This window comes from Saccopteryx bilineata, chromosome 4 (genome assembly GCF_036850765.1).
Source record: "Saccopteryx bilineata isolate mSacBil1 chromosome 4, mSacBil1_pri_phased_curated, whole genome shotgun sequence".
Lineage (NCBI taxonomy): Eukaryota > Metazoa > Chordata > Mammalia > Chiroptera > Emballonuridae > Saccopteryx > Saccopteryx bilineata.
The window spans coordinates 168,478,824-168,497,335 of record NC_089493.1 but is presented as its reverse complement, the minus strand read 5'-3'; the positions used below and the strand labels follow the sequence as shown (position 1 = coordinate 168,497,335).

The following is an 18,512-nucleotide window of genomic DNA, read 5'->3' as shown; positions in this document are numbered from 1 at the left end:
TCTGCACGCCAGGCCGACGCTCTACCACTGAGCCAACTGGCCAGGGCTAGATAATTCACTTTTTAAATTTGCTTTTCCTTAATCACTAATGAAGTTGGACATCTTTTTATGTGCTTTTTGGCCACTTATCTATTTCCTTTGATGAACTGGTTGTCCAAATCTTTTGTTCACTTTAAAAACTGAGAAGTTGTGTTCTTATTACTGGGTTGCAAGAGTTATTTTTAATATATTGTGGGCCCTGGCCGGTTGGCTCAGTGGTAGAGCGTTGGCCTGGCGTGCAGAAGACCCAGGTTCGATTCCCGGCCAGGGCAGGGCACACAAGAGAAGCGCCCATCTGCTTCTCCACCCATCCCCCTCTCCTTCCTCTCTGTCTCTCTCTTCCCCTCCCACAGCCGAGGCTCCATTGGAGCAAAGATGGCCCGGGCGCTGGGGATGGCTCCTTGGCCTCTGCCTCAGGCGCTAGAGTGGCTCTGGTCGCGGCAGAGCGATGCCCCGGAGGGGCAGAGTGTCGCCCCCTGGTGGGCGTGCCGGGTGGATCCCGGTCGGGCGCATGCGGGAGTCTGACTGTCTCTCCCGTTCCTAGCTTCGGAAAAATACCAAAAAAAAAAAAAGAATATATTGTGGATACAAATGATTTATCAGACACATATTTTGCAAGTATTTTCTCCTAATCTGTAGTTTGTTTTTCCTTTTACTTAATGTCTTTTAAAGAGCAAGAGTTTTTTTTATTTGGATCAAGTTCAGTGTTTCATATTTTTCTATTATGGTTCCCACTCTTGTGTTTCATCCAAGAAATCTTTTCTATCCCAAGGTCACAAAGATTTTTCTCCTATGTTTTCTTCTAGAATTTTTATAATTTTAGCTCTTTGGCTAAGAACATGATCCATTTTGAGTTAATTTTTGTATATAGTTTAAGATAAGAATTGAGGAACATTTTTTTCCCAAATGGATGCCCAACTGTATATGAACCCTTGATTGAAATGACTGTCCATTCCCCATTGTACTTTGATTCCATTATCAAGTATCAATTTAACCATACGTATGTGAGTCCTATTTCTGGTTTCTCTGGTCTGTCCCATTTATCTACATGTCATTCGTAAGGAAATATCATATGGTCTTGCTTTTTCGCATTTAAACAACTGTATTTTGTTTTCTGTCTTTTTCTAAAATCTTCGTGAGCCTTTTGCATTCTCTATCTCCCCTTACATCGTTGGAGAAGCAGTTTATCTAAGTATACTATACTCTATGTAAATAAGAATTTTTTTCATTTCTCTTACAGGCAATTCTTTCAAGACTAGATTTAATACTTAGCAATCTAAAAGTAAATTTGTTTACTCTATCAAATTATTTTCTTATTATAATAGCCACACATCTTAAAAAACTTTAATCACTTCCTATACCAAGTGCTCAAGAATCCTATAGCCACTCTGTTTGGAGATCCAGAACCTCTCACTGTCTCAAGTCCCAGTCTTAGGAGGAGAACCTGACTGAAGATTCAGAATAAGTAAAGGTCGTGACAGTGGGAGGAGCACAGAGGAAGGTGAGTTTCCATCCGAGTTCTCTATCTTCTGAGAACTCCAAACTGTGGTTAGTAGTGACCTTATTAGCTCCCAGAGGGATCAATCTCCATCCAAATAACCTACTGTCTCCCAGTCCTGGCCATCACTTCTCTGCTCCCCTTTACAGGTGGGTAAAATTTGAAGTTCACACTCTGCCTGGTTCTGCTGCTTCTGGGGCTGTTTCCACTCTTACTAGGCAAGCCTCAGGTCTTAGGATTTGTCATGGAGGCTATCTATTACTTTAGAATTTCTTCTTAGAGAAGAAGTCCTCGCTTGCTTTTCTTTTTCTCTGTGAAAGGGTATGGGAATGAAGGGCACAGAAGAAGAAAATATATACACACATTCAAGGTCCCAGAGTTGGAAGAAGGATAGTACATGACTGGATCAGAGATCAGCGGGTGAGGTATGCTACTACAGTTTAATGCCTGAAAGCACTGCAATTTAATCCTTTTCATGTGTTCTCTATAGGCCCAACCTAGCTTTAAACATTAGTTTTAAAAAAGTAAAAAAAATTTACAGAATAAGATAAAAAAAAAAGTAGCAACACTGAATTTGCATTCCTTCACCATCAAGGTGAAATACTAATAAAGATGTGGCAAAAAAGGAAAAAAAAGGGGGACATAAAAGTTTCAACAGCACAGAACATAAGCTCACGGTCAACACTGTGACTACCACCAGATAATATCCATCAGGCAAAGCTTGGACGAAAGCGTGAGCAAAACCCACTTGGGGGAACAATGAGATAAGCTAGGGCCAGCCGCCCACTCTAAAGAACAGCCCAAGCCACTCTGGAGAAAGGCTCCAGGCTGCACAGTCCCCACCCCTCCGCAGCACACACTCTGGGGGAAGCTGCTTTCTGGAGTGGCTAGAATCATCCAGAGATTACAATTCAGGCAGAGAAATTAAACTGGGGACAGTGAAGGGTACCCCTTTATGTTAAGGGAAGTGAATTCAGAGGGAGAAATTCCTAAAAGAAACATGAGAGTGACAAGGGAAGAACCTTAGGACCCTTCAGATTAACCAGGAACAAACTCTGCTTCTCCGAGAACCATGACCAAATAGTAGAACCAGGAGAAATCGATTCAGGTATATAGGTCGATACTAAAGGACAAGATTTAAGAATGCCAGAAAGTTGGATAGAATCATGTACAACAACTATCTGATTTCATAACTACGAAGATTTATAAACTTCTCTGTGTTCAGGTTCGATTAAACAAAAGACAAAAAAAAAAGCTGACAGAAATGCTTGTTGGCATAAAAAATAGAGACAAAAACACTCCTAAAAAATTCAGAAAGCACCTGTTGTTGTTTTGTTGTTGTTGTTGTTTTTTCATTTAATTTATTCATTTTTAGAGAGGGGAGAGAGAGGGAGCGAGCGAGAGAGAGAGAGAGAAGGGGGGAGGAGCTGGAAGCATCAACTCCCATATGTGCCTTGACCAGGCAAGCCTAGGGTTTCGAACCGGCGACCTCAGCATTTCCAGGTCGACGCTTTATCCACTGTGCTACCACAGGTCAGGCAGCACCTGTTTTATATGCTAAATAAAATTCAGAAAAATATGGATGCTGTGAAATAAGACAACAAATAAAAAAAGAAACAGATGGAAATAATAAAGATAACAGCTGAAAGGTAGAAATAAAAAGAGCTAAAAAAGTAGAATTAGTAACAACACTAAAAATTCCAAAATCAAATCTGCATTATAAACAGAAAAAAGAGAAAGCAATCCAAGAGAAATTTAAATGAATGACATGAACATGGGGTATGAGTTTGATAATTTTTGCTAAAATGCAAAAAAATTGGAAGAAAAACATTTAAAAGGTGAAAAATGAAGATAATGTATTTTTTAATTGAGAATTGCATTCAAGAAAAGGTTTTTCTCTAGAAAAACATGTAAAACATCAGATTCCAATATGTGCAAAAGAATGACTATATGGTGATATCTAAAAGTAGTAAAGGAGGGGGAAGAATTTCTCATATGGTTATTGGTCAAATGACTAAGTCTTTGAGGAAAAAGAGAATTATTTCCCATTTTGAAAAAATAAATTCCAGATGGATTTGGGGGGCGGAGGGTGGGTAAGTTTTGCAATCCTGGAACAGAGAGGGTCTTCTAAGGCAGTGGTTTTTGACATTTTTGCATTTGGGAACTGGTGAAAATAGGAGTATTCTTTCAGGGACCTCTGTGGAAGAAATCACCCTGAGCATAAGCAAACTCGACTAAAATAATTGGGTCTATAATCTTCATAAAACATCAGGATGATTGGTTAACACTTTTGCAGACTGGCACAAAATTTCTGGTGGACTGGTGGTTGGAAACATTGTTTTAAGGTATACTCACTCTATCTAGGAAAAAGACTGACTTCATAAAAGACTGGACTTAATAAAAATATAAAGTATTCACAAGATAAAAAAAAACAAAGTACTATAAATAAAGTTTAAGAGAAATAATAATCTGGAATAAAAATACTGGTAACATAGCCTCCATATCTAAACAGGTCTTACAATCCAAAGATGACTACACCAATGGAAATACAGACTGAGAACACAAACAGGCAGTTCAAGAAAGGAGAAATGTAACTCAGGAAGAAACACAGGAAAAATGTCCAAACTCACCTGGATTTACAGAAACACAAAGTTAAATACAAATGAGATCATTTTAAAAACATACTTATAATTTATATGCAAACAAGTAACGGAGATGGCAAGGATGTGAGGTACAGGACACTAGCCTCAGACTTTGCTAACAGCCAGTTTGGGAATATCAATGAAGAGCCTTGAAAACGTGTATACTTTGAACCAGCAAGTAAACATCTTAAAATAAACCAAAGGAAATCATTAAATACGCATGTAAAATTAAAAATAGTAGCAGCTAACATTGATGGACTAACATATGAAGGCTTGGAACTCAGCAACCTACATGCATCTTCGTTTAATTCTCACATTGGGATAGAGGCTGCAGCTATTATTACAGATGACAGGATAGAAGACCACCCAGGTTTAAATAACTTGTGTCAAGTCAAACAGATAGGCAGAGGAACTGCAACTGGTCTTACTCCAAAATGCATGCTCTTAACCTCTGTTATCCTGCGCCTATGGGGATGTTTACCTGAGTACATTCTAGAATGATAAAGAATTGCCATCAGTCTGCATATCTGAGAATAAGGGACTGATTAAAAAGTTATAGTATATCAAAAAAAAAGTTATAGTATATCAACCCAAAATACATGGCCAAAAAGTCACACTCCAGCTGAGCTTGAATAACATAAGAAAATAGACACTCTATATTATGAAAAAAGCCTGTTAAAAAAGCAGTAGATATGCACAGTGTCATTCCAATTTTGAAAACATTTTTAATGTTATATTGTACGATATTGTATTATTATTTTTTTTTTTTGCATTTTTCTGAAGCTGGAAACAGGGAGAGACAGTCAGACAGACTCCTGCATGCGCCCGACCGGGATCCACCCGGCACGCCCACCATGGGGCAATGCTCTGCCCACCAGGGGGCGATGCACTGCCCCTCCGTGGCGTTGCTCTGCCGCAACCAGAGCCACTCTAACGCCTGAGGCAGAGGCCACAGAGCCATCCCCAGCACCCGGGCCATCTTTGCTCCAACGGAGCCTTGGCTGTGGGAGGGGAAGAGAGAGACAGAGAGGAAGGCGCGGCAGAGGGGTGGAGAAGCAAATGGGCGCTTCTCCTGTGTGCCCTAGCCGGGAATCGAACCCGGGTCCTCCGCATGCTAGGCCGACGCTCTACCGCTGAGCCAACCGGCCAGGGCCGATATTGTATTTAAAAGGTGATCGTGGTATGATAAAATGGTCAATAAAGGTTATCTCTGGTCTGCAAGACTGTTAGTTTCTTCTTGGACTTCTCTCTGTATGTCTCCAATTTTTCTACTATGACCACTTATAATCTTTAATTTAAAAAAAAATTATTTAAAATATGTGCTGGAAGCTGGCCCTGCCCAGGTAGCTCAGTTGGTTAGAGCCATCATCCCAATATATTGATCCCCAGTCAGGGCACGTACAAGAATCAGCTGGGGATTGCATACATAAGTGGAACAACAAATCAATGTTACTCTGTCTCTCTCTCCCTTCCTCTCTCTAAATCAATTTTTTAAATCTTAAAATATATACAGGAAGAGAGACATGCATGTACTGAACAAGCATACAGCTGATTTATATTTTTTAAATGTTAAGCTAAAATTTGGAAAGATTTATCTTCACTTAACATTCGGGGGAAAAAAACACCATGTTCTTCCAGTACATACATGGAAGTCACCCTATTTCTAGGAATCTTCAAGCCTTTCCGAGTCCTTTTCATCCTTCAAAGACAAATGATCCCTTACTAGTGTAAAGGGGTCAAGAGTAGTTCGTTATGACACCAGCATGAGGCTTTACTGCATTGCTATGAGAAATTCCAGCAAGCTTTCTTAAGGAATCCTACTCAGTAAAAAGATGTTCTCAAAGCACCAGCTCCTATCTTCCTTCTAAAGTCCCCCAATCTCTTAGGCATGCACACAGTAAACTGAAAGTGATCAGAGGAAGTCGTTGGTTTTACTTAATTTTAACCCATATTTTAAATTAAAAAAAAAGACATTATTCTACTTTTGAGAGGCTCTGACAAATATTCCAAATCTTACACTGTGCCTGGCATGTAACAGGGCATCCAATGAATATAGAATAAAGGAATAGTGAGTGAATGGTTCACAGTTGGCCAGCCATTGCAGGGACAGGTTTGTGAGTCTAGGAACCATATTTATTTTCTACTCTTGGCTAACCCATTCTAGTACCAGTGCCGAAAGCTGATGAAGATGAGAGCATGTTCACAAAAGGGAAGGGAGACGGGTCTGCCTTCAGGTCTGGAGACTCCCTGGCCTAATGGGCGACTCCTCAAATTCCAAACTCCACACTGTTTAATGTAACTGGTAGTGAGAATCACAGACACCATTTTCCACTTGTTTTTAAATTTATTTTTCAATTCCAGTTCACACTCAGTATTGTTTTTGTACTCCACTCTGGATTAGGTCTTGCGCTGTTTCATTTCTCAGCTCTGGTTGAAACTCAGTTTGGATTCTGGTCTATCTGCAGTGTCCTCCTGGCAGAGACAACTGGCCTTGTGACTTTCAGCTGCTAGTTATTAGTTTTTCATGACATTTCTCAGATGTTCATGATCATTTTGTCTGTCCCTAGGAAAACTGAGGAAGAAAACAGGACAAATAGCTCATTCAAGGGCTACAAAGAGAAGTGATAGAAACAAGACCTGTTCATCTCTCTGCTTAGCACAACTGAGCTAAGGTGCCTCTCTTTTAGCAAGCCCATATAAAATGTATTTCTTTTCATTAGTGTCATCTTACAGAAAAATCTGCCGTCTTTGAATTCTCTCAGCCCCTTCTGCTCCCCTGTATCCAGCTGGCTACAAAATCCTGTTGATTCTCTCTCTCCAATCATTTTGAGCCTGTCCTTTTTTCCCCGACCTCAAAGCAGCTATTTGGTTCAGCCCTTGATAGGGCATGCTCTGCCTAGTTTTTTGCAACTGTCTTCTTCCTCCATGTATTTCCATGGTCAAATACACACTCCACATTGCCACAGTGTTTCCTCCTCCAGCTGGCATCAGATGGAATTAACACCAGGGCCGAACATGCTTTTGTTATCACCCTGCAGCCACTTCGGGAAAGCATTCCTCATCATTCTGTTAATAATCCTGCTCAGGCCACAAGGTTCTGTGGACTAACCCCTCCCCACCCTACCCCTCTGCCACCCTCACAGAGGTAGCTCAGGATCACCAGAGTCTGGCACAGGATCCAGCCTTTGATCCATCTGCTTATGTCATGTGATTGGCCTGCGACTGTGAAATGAATCCTGTGAATGGCCCTGGACCAATCAATCAAAGTCCACCCTGGGACCTTCTGCCAAAACTGAAAGAAAGACACTCTTTTCTCAGTGTTGCAAGCAAAAGGACCACTGAGACTGGACTATCTGGGATGTTCCAATGAAGAATCCAGCCAACACCAAGACAAACAGAGGTCACGGGTAATGAAAAGCCAGAGAAATGAGTGGGAAAGGCTCCCACAAATGCAAAGATGTCACCGGAGCCACCAGACCTTTCCACCATCTTGGACTTAACAGTTATGTGAGCAAATAAGTACCTTTTATTATTCCTTTAAACCAGCGGTTCTCAACCTGTGGGTCGCGACTCTGGTGGGGGTCAAACGACCAAAACACAGGGGTCGCGACCCACAGGTTGAGAACTGCTGCTTTAAACTATCCTGAATTGTCTTTTTGACACTTTTGTATGTAACAGTCCTAACACACATGCCATTACTTAGAAACTTTTAATAGTGTCTTACTTTCTACAAAGAAAAACACGCAATTCCTTAGCACAATATGCAAATTCTTCAGCAAAAGGGGTCATTTCAGTTTTTCAGCTTTAACTCTCCTGTCCCAGCTTTGAGTACTTCCAAATTTAAAACAAAATCAATACTGCCTGCTCTAGTCACCACAGACATGATTTTGCCCCCATGTACTACTCATACTTCTTGAATCTTAATTATTCTTCTATTCTCTCCTTCATAACTCAATCTTCCAGATCCAGCTCATATATATTAGGCACCAGGATCATATTTTACGTTACAGCTTTGTATGCCTGCATATCTCGTTCCCACTGGACGTCTTGCAGACAAGGAGTGGTTCTATACTTTCATTTCTAGCACCTCCCAAACTGCTTCAGAGCAGACGTCCACAAATGTGTGCAGCTCTGATCAGAAATGAAAGTCTGAGGGCTGGTATCTGGTAGACTCTTTTTTTTTTTTTTGGTATTTTTCTGAAGCTGGAAACGGAGAGGCAGTCAGACTCCCGCATGCGCCCGACCAGGATCCACCCGGCACGCCCACCAGGGGGCGATGCTCTGCCCATCCGGGGCATCGCTCTGTTGTGACCAGAGCCACTCTAGCGCCTGAGGCAAAGGCCATAGAGCCATCCCCAGCGCCCGGGCCATCTTTGCTCCAATGGAGCCTTGGCTGCGGGAGGGGAAGAGAGAGACAGAGAGGAAGGAGAGCGGGAGGGGTGGAGGTGGAGAAGCAGATGGGCGCCTCTTCTGTATGCCCTGGCCAGGAATCGAACCCGGGACTTCCGCACACCAGGCTGATGCTCTACCACTGAGCCAAACGGCCAGGGCCTGGTAGACTCTTAATTCTTCCTTACATTAGATTTTTTCAAAAGTTAACAGTATCACTATACAACCCAGCAACTGTATTCTTGGGTATTTATCCCACTGAAACAAAATAATGTTCATATAAAAAAAACGGTACACAAATGTTTAAAGCAACTTTATTTGTAATTTCCCCAAACTGGAAACAACTTAGATGTTCTTCATCAAGTGAATGGTTAAACTGTGGTGTAGCTATATAATAAACTAGTATTCAGCAATTTAAAAAACAAAACAAAACACTACTGAAATAAATCTAAAGGGAACTATGCTGATTGAAAAAAAGCCAATCCCAAAAGATTATATATTATATAATTGCATTTATATAATAATCTTGAAATGACAAAACTACAGAAAGGGAGAGCAGATCAGTGGTTGCCAGGAGTTAAGAATGGTAAGAATGGGGGTGGGGTGGCGGGTGTAGCCATGAAAGGGCATCTCAAGAGCCTCCTGTGGAGCTGGAACTGTTCTACACCTCAACTCTGTCAAAATCCTGGTGGGGAAGTGGGTAAAGGTACACAGAAGTTCTCTATGTTACTTCTTACAACTGCAAATGAATCTATAATTATCTCAAAACAAAAACTTATTTTTTAAAAAACTAACCATAGACCAATTCTGAGCCAAAGACAATTCCCAAGGGGCACCTTAAAAATAATGTTTCAATCAAAAGATTTCACTGGGTCTACCAATACAGCAGAAGCAAGGAGCTCTCTCAAAAGGAGGCAGAGAGCTGTTCTCATCAATGTGAGAGAAGAGACTTCTTTATACATGAAAGCTGTTTTCAGAAACTGAAATGGCAAAAGAAACAACAAACACTAAAAGAGAAGTGCCCCTGCCCAGAACACTGAGCAGGGACCCTGAGCAATAGTCTGTCTCTGCAAGTGCACGGCTTCTGTGGGGATGAATAACAGCCACTGATCTGTGAAATCTGATCTGTTTGCCACTTAGCTCCATGTGACTCACTGAGGCTGGCTGCATTCGTATCTAAAAATACAGGAAATCTGCAACCTAGGCAAATTTGGCTCAGTGGCTCCTGGACTTCTGATTCGAACATTGCACATTCAGAGACAGCAGCTTTATGTCAGCCAGCTGCAAGGTAGGTTCGGCTGCTCAAATGAGACGAGGCTGAAATCCAGAAGCAAAGGGAATCAGAAAAATTATCTGCTTATATACATTTTATCTGGGAGTCACATGATACCTTCTGTTTAACAGAGAACAGGAGACCTGAGGTCCTTTGTAGGACAGAAGGATATCCTTCCTCAGGCACTGGGGTGTGCCTCACTAAATGCCTGTCTCCAAAGAGGACAGAGGGAGACAGGAGCTATTGAAGACAGAGTAGGGTGTGGTGGTCACACGAGCAACCTAGCGCACTGGGACTGGCAGGGGCCACATCTACCAACAGCGAGGGTGTGGTCCCTTGGACCTGCCATTTTCTGTTTTGTCCAGTCCCACTCAGTACCTCTCCCAGTAACTCCTGCAGTCATGACAACGGTAAGTGAGGCAGCTTATTTCTGGGAGTTACCTCTTGGAACAGCCTGATTCCTCCCCTATGGTGGTCCGTATTTACGGGCCTGGTGTCTTTTCAGAGGCGCCCTCTCCATGCCCCGGGGCCTGTCTGACAGGGCCAGCGCTGCACTCACCCATCAGGATACTCAGCAACTTCTGCACTCTGGAATTGACCCCCACGATTCGGTAGAGCCCCTGCTCATTGATCCCTGAGAAAAAAAAACAGTGGTGATTTAATTAGAGGTATGTCAAAACACAAGCCAAGCCAACCCAGCCAGAGGCACTGTTCGTTTCCTCAGTCCTTCTGAAAGCCGCGCTAATGAGGGGCCCTGGCTCTCGGCTCTGCTCTTAGTGGAGCAGCGCGAGGAGCACAGCGGCCCGGGGTGTCCGGGCTGCTGCTCACTTCAGCCCTCCTGCGAGTCCAGTCGTCAAGGGAAAGAAACCCCCCCTCTTCCCTGGCCAAAGGCAGCATCTGAAGAGTTTGGAAAGATGCAAAATACATACTTTTAACAGGTGATAGTTAACCAGTTGGTTTTTCCATTTAAAAAGCCAAAAATGACATAACAAAAAAAATTCACACTATAGGAAAGGATAAATACTTCACAATTTATTTTCACATATAGAATAAAAATACTGAAGTGTAAGAACATTTTTAATTTTGGAGAATGTTGGCCAAGACTGAGATATTAGAAAATCCATTCATTATAATACAAATATTTGTTATAAAGAAAAAGAAGAACCACCTCCATTCAACTCAAGGAAATGCACAGTTAGACCAGAAGGTGTTTGTCTTCAAGCACCCAAAGGACCCAAACTAACCCACCTCAGCACTTTGTTCATTCAAGTACAAAGATGAGATCACCACTGTACCATTTATAAAAGGGGACAATTCAGACCAAGCGATATAAAATGACTTTTCTCCTGTTAGTCCTAGGCCTGTCATATTGGACACTTCTTGACTCACTGGTGTCCTGCTTCCTAGCTTATTCCCCTGATGCCTATTTTCCCACCACTAGCCAAAGGGAACTTCTCAAAGTATACATCAGTTCAAACCATCTCTTGTTAAAACTTTCCAGTGGCTTCCCAGTGCATTTAGATCACAATCAAACCCTACTGTGCCTACAAGGCCCCACACGACTGAGCACAGGCTACCTCTGACCATACCATCAACCACTCCGCTCTGCTCCAGCCACACCAGCCTTTCTACTGCTCTAAGCTCAGGCCCCCAATCACAGCCTTTGCACCGGATTTCTGCTACCGGGAACCCTCCTTTCCAGGACTTTTTCATACTCCAGTCTCAGCTTACATGCAACCTCATCAATCTGATGCGTCCCATTAGACTGGACCAACATTACTGGCCAGTACCTGGCCTGTTTTCTTCATAGCATTTAATAACTATCTAAAATTACCTTCCTTACTTGGTTTCTTATCTTTCTCCTGCAACTGCAGTGGAAACTCACAGTACAGTGATTCTATCTCCCTCACCACTATTTCCCCAGCACCCAGATCAGTATGTGATATATCACAGAATGACTAAAACAGGGAGTTATATTCTGTCAGAGCCACTACTAGAAAGCCAAAGCAAAAATTCCTTGAAGCAATCTGGGGAAAGGCTGATTCTGCAGTGTCTTCTACAGGACCTTTACACAAATGAAACTCAGGAATAAAAGCTAGTGGTCTGGAATGAGGGGCCTTTCCAGCTAAAACAGACCTATAAAAGATTGTCATTGTCCTGCACAGTTTACGGATTAGGAGAGCCTGGTCAAAAACTAAGGGATGGGCCCCAAGTTACTCAGTAGCAGAACCACTATTTAGTAATATGGTGGCTTGACGGGCTTGTCCTTTCTGATGTGTTATCTCTTTCTTTTGTCCTGGTGCTTTCCTGGAACTTGACACAACCCCGGACAATTATTCATGAGCCCCAGAGAGCGTGGGAAGTCTGGTCACCTCTGGTCACCACAGATATGTATGTATGTGTACATACATGCACTGCAGCAGGAAAACAGTCACTTCTTTCATGTAGGTATGTAAAAACGACATTTAACTCACACTGTCCTTATGTCTTCTTTATGCTAAATGAAAACTTTTGTAGAAGTTAAATCATCTTCAGAGGCAGAAGCGGGTGACCCTCTCCCTCACTACTTATCACGTCTATTTCCTGGCTTTACATCAGAAAAAGTCATCCTCCTGAGCTACTGGTTTGCATTTATCACGCAGACTCTGTGAAGGGTTTGAAATGATGAGGTTTCTCTCTTTGTTGTGGCTGCTGTAAACTGAGTGACAGACAGGTGGCCCACCTCAGGCAAGCGTGTGGAGTTGCCTGGGGAGCAGAGGAGAGGGGAGTTCTGTTTTGAACTCACTTTTGGCTCCACTTTTATGAGATATAAGAGATGTCTCATTTTTTAAATTTTAAAATGAAAAGCATTTCAAACTGTCTGTTGAAAAATCACCTTAGTTATATCAACTTTCAAAAATTGAGAAACTTCAGTTATGGAAAATAGATAAATCAACGGAAGATGATAACAACAGCAGAGAGCCCCGACAACACAGTGACACCTGTGCAGGACGCCCCTTCTTCCCACCGCCCCCCGGGATGGGTTCTGGGTTCGTCCTCAGCAGGCTGCTTTGTGACCTGCATTGTTCACTTACTATCTATAAGGACAACCTTGGGTGTCAACGTATTTCCACTGCATTTTCGTGACTCAGAGTTTTTTTACTGCATAGATGTACTACTGTTGACTTAACCAATTTCTTAAGACATTTGGTCAGTCTCTTTATTTTTCACCTTAAAAATACCCTTCTATAAAAATCCTTACAACTCAGCCTGGCCCATGTCCTTATTTCCTCAAGGTCCCTTCCCAAAAATATCACCTACTTCTACATTATATTCTCTGGGTATATTTTATATTATCTTTGCAAACTCTTAACTCTTTATTGAAGGAAGGTATAGTAGAAATGATGAAATATTTAACCGTTAGAGTAGTGAGTGTTTTGTTAACCCTTTGAGTGAGGATGTACATCAGGGGTAGTCAACCTTTTTATACCTACCACCCACTTTTGTATCTCTGTTAGTAGTAAAATTTTCTAACCACCCACCGATTCCACAGTAATGATGGTTTATAAAGTAGGGAAGTAACTTTATTTTATAAAATTTATAAAGCAGAGTTACAGCAAATTAAAGCATATAATAATAGTTACTTACCAAGTACTTTATGTCAAATTTTCACTAAGTTTGGCAGAATAAATCTTTATAAAACAACTTACTATAGTTAAATCTATCTTTATATTTATACTTTGGTTGCTCCGCTACCACCCACCATGAAAGCTGGAACGCCCACTAGTGGGTGGTAGGGACCAGGTTGACTACCACTGATGTACATGAACGTTCATACTACTCAAAGGGTTGAAAATGTTGGTACACATTAAAATAACTACACTGAGAAGAATACTATCTGACTGTACACATAGGAGAGGCTTATCAGGTTAATTTATTTCTCCTCCTCTACTCAATGCTTTATATCAGTGGTTCTCAAAGTGTGCGCCAGGGCACACTGGTGCGTCCTAGAAGATTTCCATGTGCGCCCTATGGTATTCCAGAGAAATATGTGCCTGTTGGGGACCAAAAAACCAACCAACAGGGTTTTTGGAGTTTAGATTTTTGGGGGAAAGAGATGTGGGGGAATTGGCTGTAAGCTGACAGTCTGCCCAACACCCCACCTCACTTGCCTGATTAGGTTGTGAAAGACTGTTAAGCTGTGTTGCTGGATTGTTTACACTACCCCCCATGTTCCCTGGAAAGACTGGAGGCAAGTTTCTTCTATCCTTTGTTTGGTGTAAAGTTAAGATGATATGTATGGTGGGGGTTTTCTGCACTCAACACAATTAAGAGTAAAAAGAGAGGAATTCTTCAATGTATTGAGGAGGAAATGAGAGTTTGCCTTTCATTTATATGCCCAAATATTGAAGAAATTGCTAAGACATATCAGGCTCATGTTTCTCATAAACACAAGAATGAAAAAACTAAACACATTCGTGCTGGGACCTGCCGAATTTACTAAATCTTACTAAGAATGTATGTATATAAAGATAACTTTTTTGTCGTTTTTTTAGTCTTTAACCCCTTTTTTTTACAAATTCTAAAAAGCGTAACTCAAAAAATGTAACAAAAATGTTTTTTAATGTCAGAATAAATTTAATTTTGTCGTATTTTGTTTAATTACCATAAAAGCGTGCTTGAAACTTTATATTTTTTTCTTTAATATTGACTTTATTATTATAACATACATTTCTGAGAAATTTGTATATAGTGCGCCTACAATTATTTGTAGGATTTTAAGTGCGCCCGACTTCAAAAGTTTGAGAACCACTGCTTTATACCCTTTATAGATGTCTATATTTCTCAACTGGTAAGAGTTATGGGTCCTGCTTTAAAAGACAGAACTTCTTCCAAACAGATAAAAAGGGCTAGTGGGTTGAGGGGCTGTAGAATAAATGAGACTCACATTTTGGCAATGGTTCAAATCAAACCAAGAGGAAATACAGTTATTGGCTTTCCTAATGGTCACAACAGACCAGTGTACTCAAAGCTCCAAACTGTCACAGCAGAGGAACTGGCTTCATGGCAGCCTCGAAGGAGGGAATGGAGACCACTGGGTTGAAACCACTTTCCTGCTCTCAAAGTGCTGCTCCTATGGACCCAGGAAAGGTCAATGTGTGATAGGCAGGGCCTGACCATAGTGCCACTGCAGGAAACCAGGGTGCTGACCAGTCTTCCTACCTGGACAGTCCCAGCAACAAGCTCCTCAGAGCAAGTTCTTACCTAACCTGGGGTCCATGGACCATAACAGCTCCACTAGAGAATTCAGGGTGTCTGTGCACTTAGGAACAAAATTACATCTTTATTCTAACTCATAACTGAAAATTAAGCATTTCCCTCCCACTATGATATAAGCAACAAATCACAGTAAATTAGCAGTATCTACAGCTTGATCAGAAGTCACAGATGTTTTCATATTTCAATTGTTACAGACATCCTGAAATGTCACTATTGCTGAATTAAGCTAGTTATCACCCCATCACTATAACTTGTTATTAAAGAAACACATATTATTATATTGTAACATATTATTAATCTTAATATTTTAATAATTGAACTTCAGTCACTGATCTCCCATGTATTTGATATGTATGCATTTAAAACTTTCATCAGATCAGCCAAAGATGTCACTGACACCAAATCGGCCGAGAGCCCTTGCTTCAGAGCAACATGACCCATGGAAACACACTAGCAATGGCACTCGGAGCTAATGAGTCACTTAAAATTGGGAAACAGCAGGTAGCAGGTCTCCCCAGATGCCTCCCCAGGAGTGTGGCCTTCACTGAGAAATATGCCATCTGCTGAACTATTTTACCTCTGGTTTCCACGGCGTGGATGCACTTCCTGATTATGTTGAAGCCAATGCTGTCCAACTGCGCAGCTGAAAGAGGAAGAGAAGAGAGTCAAGTTGCTGGCCGTGCAAACCAACCTTAGGACAAGGCACGACCTACCCAGGATGACTCAGTCCCATGCATATCCTTTTCATTTTTCCCAAACTACAGGAATGATTAAAAGTAAATAGCTGGTATTCACTGAGAGCTTACCACATATGGCGTACAGTTCTAAGTGTTTTGTGTCTATTATATCATTTAATTCTCATAGTAATTCTGCAAGATTATCCTCAAAGTACAGCTGAAGAAAATGCAGCAGGCAGTGATGAGCACCTTACCAAAGGAATAATTAGGTATCCTTTAAACTCTTTGTTTAATATCAGGAGCTGAAGGGCTAACTGCTTGTTGGTCTCCTTCAAAATGCATCAATTAAGTGCTCAAAAAATGTTGGATTAAGTGCTGGGAACAGATTATCTCATTTTTTTCTAGCAAGTCCTCTGGGCTGATACTATCATTAGTCCCGTATTACAGGTGAAGAAACTGAGATTTGGCAAAGCTAGATACTGTGAACAAAGTTGCAGGTCTAATAATATGTGGGAGACACACTCCAGAACCCATATGACCTAATTGCCTTAAAGGTGACCCTCAGATAAAGAGAGAAGAAAAATCCTGCTCAGGTTAGTAGGGGGAAAAAAGACCCAGAAGAAAATTATAAAAGCCAAAAATAGAGAAGCTACCCAAGGAAGAAAAACTAGGCAGTAAGTAGAGTCAAATTCTGTGTGGTTCCTCAGCGGGTAGTGATAGCATTCTATCTGCTCCAAAACCCACTGGCGCTCAGGAAAAGAAAAAAAATCAATAACAGCACCTTTTCTCACAGCACAGAACTAACTTCTACCTTGGCACTGGAACTGCAAACCCACCAAGATTCATCTCCACGCTCTGGTTACCCAGTAACAAGATATGTGTGATAATCTTAAAGAGTCGGTTCACCTATGAACTCCTTAGGACATCAGGACAAAATATTCTACAAACAAATGTTCAGATTAGAGAAGGAAATATAGGAAGTAGGAAGGTGAGTATTTATAAATGATTTGTCACCATCCCAGGGCAAGAAATAAATGTGTACAATATGAGAACTGAGCTGAACTTCAATTTATCTTGGATCTAATCCAAATGAAATCCTTCTCCAATTTTTAATGTCTATGAGTAAACTTAGATCCAATGAAGATAAAAATTCTTTTTAAAAAAATCACTAAGAATTCCCCAAATCAAACTAGAAAGAAATGCTAATTTCCCAAAACTTCTCTTCCCAAAGGGAAATAAAAGCTCTTGTTCTTACATGTATACTTAGTGCTTAGTGGTACTTATTATAAATACACTTGGGCTCTAGGATAGTAAGTAAAGTACTATAGAAGGAGGAAAGCACTGGTTTTCTCTCTGGAGACCAACTGCTATACAAAACCATTGCTCTTATTCCCTTACAACTCTAAGGAGCCTACTAACCCGATCCTTTGCTTTTGCCAGTATGACTCAAGTATTTACTTTGCAAATTGTGTTATATTGAACTTTCTGACTGGAAGCTATAAGCCAGACCAAATTATTGTTACAGGCCCTGGCCAAATGGCTCAGCAGTAGAGCATCAACCTGGCATATAGAAGTCCCAGGTCTGATTCCTGGTCAAGGCACACAGAAGAGGCGACCATCTGCTTCTACTCCCCCTCCTTAGCCCCCATTTCTCTCTCTCTCTCTCCTTCTTCCTCAGCCATGGCTCAATTGGTTCCAGCATATCTGCCCCAGGCACTGAGGATGGCTACTTCGAGCCTCTGAGCCTCTGCCTCAGGCACTAAAAATAGCTCGGTTGCAAGCAGTCCCAGATGGGAGCTGCTAGGGTGGATCTCGGTTAGGGTGCACACAGGAGTCTATGTTCTCTACACTCACTTAAAAAAATATATTGTTCCAAATGAAACTCAACTCATGCCACAGATATTTCCCAAACTCAATAATAAATTATAATACACTGGCCAAATACCTATTGTAATCTAAAGAAAGATTTTTTTTAAATAATAGCTTTATTGAGATATAATTCACATATCACAGAGTTTGCCCATTTAAAGCTTACAATTTCTAATCTATTTAAAAAGTTATGAATCAATCACTACTATCTAATTCTATGACATTTTCATTACCCCCCACACAGACTTCATACACATTAGCACTCACTGCCTACTTCCCCCATACGCCTGCCCTGAGAAAGCACAATCTACTGGTGTCTCTGTAGATCTCCTATTCTGGACAGTTTATGTCACTGGATGCATACTAAATACAGTCTTTTGTGTCTTGCTTCTTTCATTTAGTATAATGTTTTCAAGTTTCATTTCTGTTATGACATCAATACTTCATTCTTTCATGATGAAATAATATTTGATTGTCTGGATACACCACATTTCATTTATCCATTCATCAGTTGTTGCCTCCACTCTTGGCTATTATGAATAAATGCTTCTAGGAACACCTGTGTACAAGTTCCTGTGTGAACTTACTTTCATTTCTCTTCAGTATATGACTGGAGTGAAATTGCTGGCTTATGTGGTAACTTTATGTTTCTTTTTTTTTTTTGGAGAAACTGCCAAACTGCTTTCTAAAGCATTGTGCTATTTTATATTTCCACCAGCGATGTAAGAGAGTTCCAATTTCTCCACATCCTTGCCAACATTTGTTATTGTCTTTTTTATTATAGCCATTCTTGTGTGTGTGAGGCAGTATCTAATTGTGGGTTTGATTTGCATTTCCCTGATGACTAAGGATCTTGGGCATCTTTT

At 41.1% G+C, this 18,512-nt stretch overlaps 1 protein-coding gene across 2 annotated transcripts in view; it reads right to left on the bottom strand.

The window, feature by feature from the left end:
• Window positions 1-18,512, bottom strand: part of ARHGAP26 (Rho GTPase activating protein 26) — a 488,882-nt gene that overhangs the window by 198,271 nt on the left and 272,099 nt on the right. For both annotated transcript variants that reach the window (XM_066272835.1, XM_066272836.1), the window contains exons 13-14: window positions 15,678-15,743; window positions 10,401-10,475 (exon numbers count right to left, since the gene is read on the bottom strand). In XM_066272835.1, coding sequence (XP_066128932.1) covers window positions 10,401-10,475; window positions 15,678-15,743 — 141 coding nt within the window. The remainder of the gene's footprint in view (window positions 1-10,400; window positions 10,476-15,677; window positions 15,744-18,512) is intronic.